The sequence below is a fragment of the Poecile atricapillus genome, chromosome 8 (assembly GCF_030490865.1).
Source record: "Poecile atricapillus isolate bPoeAtr1 chromosome 8, bPoeAtr1.hap1, whole genome shotgun sequence".
In the NCBI taxonomy this organism is placed as follows: domain Eukaryota; kingdom Metazoa; phylum Chordata; class Aves; order Passeriformes; family Paridae; genus Poecile; species Poecile atricapillus.
In genome coordinates, this window is record NC_081256.1 from 25,366,407 (window position 1) to 25,373,007 (window position 6,601).

The following is a 6,601-nucleotide window of genomic DNA, read 5'->3' on the forward strand; positions in this document are numbered from 1 at the left end:
GGCTTTTTAAACTTTCCCACAAATCCTCTGAGCCATCACAACACCTCGAGGGAGTTCCAAAGTCTGTTCTTGGCTGCCTCCTCCTCCTCCCAGCAGCCCAGGGATGATCCCACAGCATCAGGGGCTCAGAAACTGGGGCTCTGAGTGGACCAATAAAGTGAAATATTCATCTCTCCGCTATTTTTGAAAATTTCAGATTTATTTTTGTTTAAGAACAAGATTTAGGAGGGTTTTTTTACACTGATCTAATATACTTTTAGACAAATTTTTCTATAATTCGTGACCAAGACTAAAGCACTAAATAACACTGATTCAATTGATAAAAGATTCAAGGATAAAAGAGCTTTAAATCTTTTCAGGTGATTTCAAGGGACCTACTGCTCACGTTGCCATCTGGCTGAGCTCTATAAATCAAACCCTGGTATTTTTATCAAAATCAGAACTGATTCCTAGAGGGAGTTTGGACCATGCAAGGCCTGCAGGAGCTGGGAAGGAGATTCATTCCATGATTTGAATATTCTAATTCCAAACTGTGCTGGGAAATACCTTCCCCACGCTGGTCCTGTTGATGTTTGGACAACGGACAAAGGATGTGTGACATCTTCAGACTAATCCACACCTCGCACATGCAACATTTTTGTTAAAACATCACGAAAATAACAACTAAACCAAGGTGCTGCCCTTTTCTCCTCTCACACCCAGAGGGAAAAGATGTTCCTCAGGGTTATCTTCACACCAAAAACTCAGAGAATGACCTCAAAACCATCTGGGTACAGCAGGAACCCCGTGAAGACGCTGTCGTCCTCCGCGCCGGCGTAGAGCCCGTTCCAGTCCTTCCCGACCTCCAGCCACACTTGGTCACCAACCCTCAGCTTGAGGATGGTCAGGAAGGAGGCCTGGTCGATGTCCTGGCCGTAGAGGGTGTCCCTGGCCTTGGCCACCCTCCTGCTGCTGGCCACGAGGCTGAGGCGTGCGGGCCGGCCGCGCACGGTGACGTGGTAGGAGAAGACGTAGGCGCCGGGCACGCTGCAGTTGAACTTGCCCGTGGCAGGGTCGTAGTCATGGCGCTCGTCGTACCACACGCGGTCAAACCTGATGGGCACGTTGGGAGGAGGGAAGGGCCTGGACAGCCCCGCGCTGAAGGCCGAGCGCGGGGACTTGGGGACGTCCCCACGGGCGCCCTTGGCCCCGCGGGAGCCTTTCCTGCCCGGGGCTCCGCGGCCGCCCTTGGTGCCGGGGTCGCCCTTGGGCCCGCTGGGGCCCGCCACGCCCGCGGGGCCCAGGTCCCCTTTGTCACCCTTGCAGCCCTGCTCGCCCTTCTCTCCCTGTTTGCCAGCCGCCCCCCGCGTGCCCTCGGCGCCCGTGTCTCCTTTGCTGCCCTTTTCCCCCTTGGTGCCGCCTTCCCCTCTGTCCCCCTTGGCCCCTCTCCCCCCCGGCTCCCCACAGTATCCCTTTTCCCCCGTGTCCCCCTTTTCTCCCTTGTCCCCCTGTTCTCCGCCCGCTCCCGGCTCTCCAGGATCCCCCTTGTCCCCTTTGTCGCCTTTGGTGCCGTTGTCACAGGTGTCCCCTTTGGCGCCCTTTTGTCCCTTCAGTCCAGGGAAGCCGTGGTTGCCCTTATTGCCTTTGGCTCCAGCTTCACCTGAGGGGGAAAAAGAAGATTAAAACCAATAAAATTAGATTGCTCTGGAGATGGAAGGACCATCCAAAAGGCTTGGTCCTTCCATGCAGAAAAACCCAGAGCAGAGAGAAAGGTCAGAGTGATCCTGGATTTTCCAGACCCACCTTGCAGCCCAGGTTTCCCTGGATAACCGGGGCTTCCACTCACTCCTCGCTCCCCTTGCTCCCCTTTTCCTCCTGGGACATTCCAGCATGAATGAATGAATGAATGAATGAATTAATTAATTAATTAATTAATTAATTAATGGGTGCTGGTGTGTGCAGCACAGCAAACACCACACCCCGCTGGGACCATCTGTGTGTGTCCCTCACAAAACAAAATTAAAATTAACAAAACAGACATGAGCAACGTGGGTTTTAAAGAAACACCTGCAGGAACTTCAGCTGGACCCCGCAGCCCCCAGCACCTCCTCACCCCAAGATTTCTGCCCCTCTGCAAGGCTGTGGCTGCTGTTTAGTGGAAGATGGAGAAGGTGAAAGCTCTGCATTCCTCACTCCAGGGTGGCCAAAAACCTTTTCCAGGAGTAAATCGCTGCCTAAGGGGCTGCAGTGACTGACCAGCAGCACGCTCTGCTGCTGGGACCCCGGTGATTGTCCAGAGGCAGCAGCAGGATCTGTCAGGATAAAGCTGCTCCAAGCCCCAAACGAAGAGCAGGGTTTCCTTTCAGGAATACTGATGGATCATGATTGCTCAGCATCTTAACTGAAGTGCTTTTGCCTCTGAGATACTGAAATTGAAATGCAGATTTTACACCTGCACACGACTTCCTTTGCTGGCGTTTTCCTACTTCTGTCCTTAATCCAAAGCAAGCTGAACCCAGATTTTGAACTCCTGTTCAGAACAAGAATTTTTTAGTGAGATCTTTATGAGCAGCTGCTCCTATTCCACCTGAACAAACACTGCCACCACCTGAGTTCCTGTCCCTGCACTGATGCCAGCTGAACCTCTCCAGGCCTCAATCCCTAGCAGCAATCTTCTTTTGCTTTGAAAAAATATGGGGTTTTAATAATTTTGTGGTATTTTATGAGGACAACAGCATTTTCCATTAGTCTGGTTTACCTCTTTCTCCTTTAGAGCCCTTTGGACCTTGAAAGCCAGGAGTTCCCGGCAGCCCTGGCAGCCCAGCATCTCCCTTCTCCCCCCTGGGACCTGTAAAATCAACAAAATTATCTCAGCAACTCCAAGGTTTAACTTTTAAATTACATTTTCATCAGTACCTAAGCAATGTGGCATTGAGGAGTGTGTATGAGGTGATTCCATCACCTTGGGAAGAGCTGCTTGTTTTATCTGACATCATCAAATCTCTCAGCTTTGCATTTCACTCTGGGTCGTAGTTAAAGAGTTTTTAAAACCAACTTGGAGCTGCCTCAGAGCCACAGGAGCTCAGAGGCTCATAAAACATCAGAGATTAATCTGTCTTTAATATCTGAGCACATCCAAGGAGCTGCCACACCTTTGGAATTGTCCCTTTCCTTAAGGAGAATTAATTCTACAAATACAGAAGAGGAACCTGGCCCAGAGCTCCACGCTGCAGAAAGGAGACATTGAAATCCTTTCCCTTTTCCATCCCCTTGGGAACCCAGAGATTCCCAGTGCCTGTCTGGGAGCAGATTATGGCACCTTCAATCATCACAAGGACTTTTCCATCAAGAGATGAGAGATCAAACTCCCTTTACAGCCACCACAATTTCCATGAGCCAACCGTTCCCAAGCCATGGGAAGTGAAAATCCTTGGAGTGCTTTGAGTTAAAGGAGAATTATTTCATGGTTTTCCCACCTTTCCTCAAATGGATAGTTCCTATCCCCAATATTAGTGCTATTAAAGTGAACATTTGCAGACTAATGCACTATTCATTAGAGCAGGAGCAGAATTAGGTGCTCTCTGCATGTGTGTTTTAGCAGCAGAAAGAAGATAAAAAGTGTATTTTATTAAATATTTAGGTCCTTTTATAGAGAGCTGTTCCATGCTTTATTTATTTATTTTTAAAATTGAACCCCTTTTTTTTTTTAATTTCCTCTTTTGCAATGGGGGAAAAAATGAAAAAAAAAATAATAAAGGAGTAAAGATGCAGAATTGTTTGAAGGTAATTTTGGAGGTCATAAAGCCATGGTTGAAGTGAATGTGGAATTAAAGCTGTGAATCCAAGGGGATGAGGGACAGAGAATTGAGGAGCGTGGCCTCCTTCCAGTGGGGATTTGGGATAGTCCCAAAATCTGGGGTCAGGAATTCCCAGGGACACAGAATTGAGGAGTGTGGCCTCCTGCCAGCGAGGATTTGGGATAGTCCCAAAATCTGGGCTCAGGAATTCCCACTCACACTGGTGGTTTGTAACTTCCAGGATGTGGCTGACATGAACTTTTCTGCTCTGGATTTACACAAATCAGAATCACATCCCACATTTCATAGAATTATGGAATCAGAGAATCTCCTGAGCTGGAAGGGACCCCCAGGGATCCTCCAGCCCAGCTCCTGCTCCTGCACAGGCTCCCCAACAATCCCACCTTGTCCAAGCATTCCTGGAGCTCCAGCGGGGCCGTGCCCGTTCCCAGGGGATCCTGGGCAGTGCCAGCACCCTCTGGGGAAGAGCCTTTCCCTAAAACCCCGATAGCCACCCCAATAGCCACCCCAAAGCTCTCCTGGCCCAGCTCCAGCCATTCCCTGGCTGCTGTCCCTGTCCCAGGGACCAGCGACCGGAGCTGCCCTCGGGAAGAGCTCAATGTGCCCCCGTGAGCTGCACAAATCCCACCAAACGGTTTCCTGAGGGAAAAGCCCCTGGATTTGGTGTTTGTAGCCCAGCAGAGAGGGGCTCAGCCCACCTGGGGGTCCCTGTGGCCCCGGCCAGCCCCGAGGCCCCGCCGCGGGCGGGCAGCAGTCGCAGCAGTTGAAGAAGAACTCGGCCGAGTCCAGCGTGGAATTCTCCAAGGGGAAGAGCGTGGGGAACTCGGCTCTGCCGGGCGCTGCTGGGAATGGGATTTTCCCCGGGACAGCTGGGGAAGGTTTGGGTTTGGTGTAGAGCACGGCTGGGGTGACCTTCAGCGCCGCGCGCGCGGGGACGACGACCAGCACCAGGAACAGCGGGATGGGCCCCGGGCAGCTCCACATGGCAGCAGCTGTGGGAAAACATGGACAGGCACCAAATCCCTGTCCAGCATCCCTTGGCTCTTCCCTAAAGCCAGGACAAGGCCCTGGATGTGAGGGTGGTGAGGCCCTGGCTCTGCTTCCCCAGAGAAGTTGTGCCTGCCCCACCCCAGGAAATGCTCAAGGCCAGGTTGGGTTGAAGGGACCTTAAATCCCATCCCATTCCATCCCTGGGACATCTTCCACTGCCCCAGGCTGCTCCAAGCCTTGGACACTGCCAAGGGGCAGCCACAGCTGCTCTGGGAATCCCATCCCAGCCCCTCCCCACCCTCACAGGGAGGAATTCCTTCCCAAAATCCCATCCAACCCCACCCTTCTTCAACTCCAGGCCATTCCCATTATCCCAGCACTCCATGCCCTTGGGGAAAAGTTTCTCTCCACCTCTCTTAAAACCCCACTTTGGTCCTGGAAGGATAGGGATTGAATTCTGTAATGATTTCAGAGTCCAGTACAGCTACACTCAATAAAAAGCTTTTCTCTAAAAGAATAAATGGAAACAAAAATGAAACAGCAAGTTTTCCAAACTCAGGTACTTTGGAGTATCAAGTACACCAAAAATTTTATCTTGATTTTTTTTTTCCCCCTTTGTTTCTACCTGATTTTTCTGGATTTTTGAATGCAAACTTTCACATCTGCTCTTTTTATTCTTAAAGTGGTGATTCAGGTGACCCAGGAGGAGAGGACCGAGGCAGAAGGCCCCGGGTTTTCCTGCAGGCAGGTGACGCCTCTCAGGTGACTCGTCACAAAAAGCACCTTTGTTCCTTTTTTAAAGCAGGGTCCCCAGCTGTAAATGCAAACAGAGTCCCTTTCTTGCTGAAGCTGAAACCCAACCTTCCTCAGGAGCCACAGCATTCCACAGCATGGGAAAACCTCCAGGAGAGACCCTCCTATCCCTGTCATCCAGAGGGAAGAAGGAGATCCAACTCCAAACCCAGCATTCGGGGGCTGGATTAGAACCTTTCCATCACTAACAATTCCGTTTTAGAGGAAAAATCACTTCTTAGAGTGATTTTCCTTTTTTTCCTCACCATTTTCAAACAAAATGAAATCATTTAATGGAAAATTGATTCCCCACATAAAACCCCCAGTGGTCACTGTTGCTCACTGGGGCCATTCAACCACAAGGATAAATAATCCCTTCTCCATGAGTGTGCTTCATTAGAATGGGATTCCATGCCCAGATTTTTGTCCTAAACTGGGATTTCCTTTTCCCTGCCAGCCTTACCATGAAGAGTTTTCCCGGGAATTGATGTGGAGGGAGATGCTCAGCACCAGGGAGCAGCCAGAGCCTGCAGCTGCAGCCACAGAGAAAAAGGAGAAAAAGGAGAAAAAGGAGAAAAAGGAAAAAAAGGATCATCTGCTGCCTGGAAAGAGGGGAAAAAACCTGAATTTTCCTTTGGAACAATATCCTCACACAGGAGCGTCCTGTAACAGCTGAAGATAAGTGAATAAAGCCATAATTTCCACACAAAAACTCCCAGTGATTTTAGGAATTTAATAATTTTATGGGGAAATTCTCAATCAGTTCTCAAATCCAAACCATTCCTAAGTTTTTCTGTCTCACATCACAAGCCCCAAACCCAGCCACACTCCAGTTCTGCAGCCAGATTGATGGATTGCTGTCAAACACTGGGAAAACATAATTAATAACCAAATTATACCTCACCAGACTGAAAAAATGAAATCCTCAGAGCAAGGAATCACTAAACAGATTTTCATTTTAATGGGCAAGACTGTTCCTATATTAATTGTTCTTAAATAATTATTTTCAGATTTTTTTTTAC

At 49.6% G+C, this 6,601-nt stretch overlaps 1 protein-coding gene across 1 annotated transcript; it reads right to left on the reverse strand.

Annotated features, from left to right (window-relative positions):
* Positions 1–743: 743 nt before the first annotated feature.
* OTOL1 (otolin 1) lies at positions 744–6,067 on the reverse strand. The gene is made up of 5 exons (XM_058844440.1): positions 6,043–6,067; positions 4,496–4,789; positions 2,738–2,827; positions 1,783–1,854; positions 744–1,639 (listed from the first exon to the last, which is right to left on the reverse strand). Exons 2-5 carry the CDS (start codon positions 4,779–4,781, stop codon positions 744–746), a joined length of 1,344 nt encoding a protein of 447 aa, XP_058700423.1. The 5' UTR covers positions 4,782–4,789; positions 6,043–6,067.
* Positions 6,068–6,601: the final 534 nt, after the last annotated feature.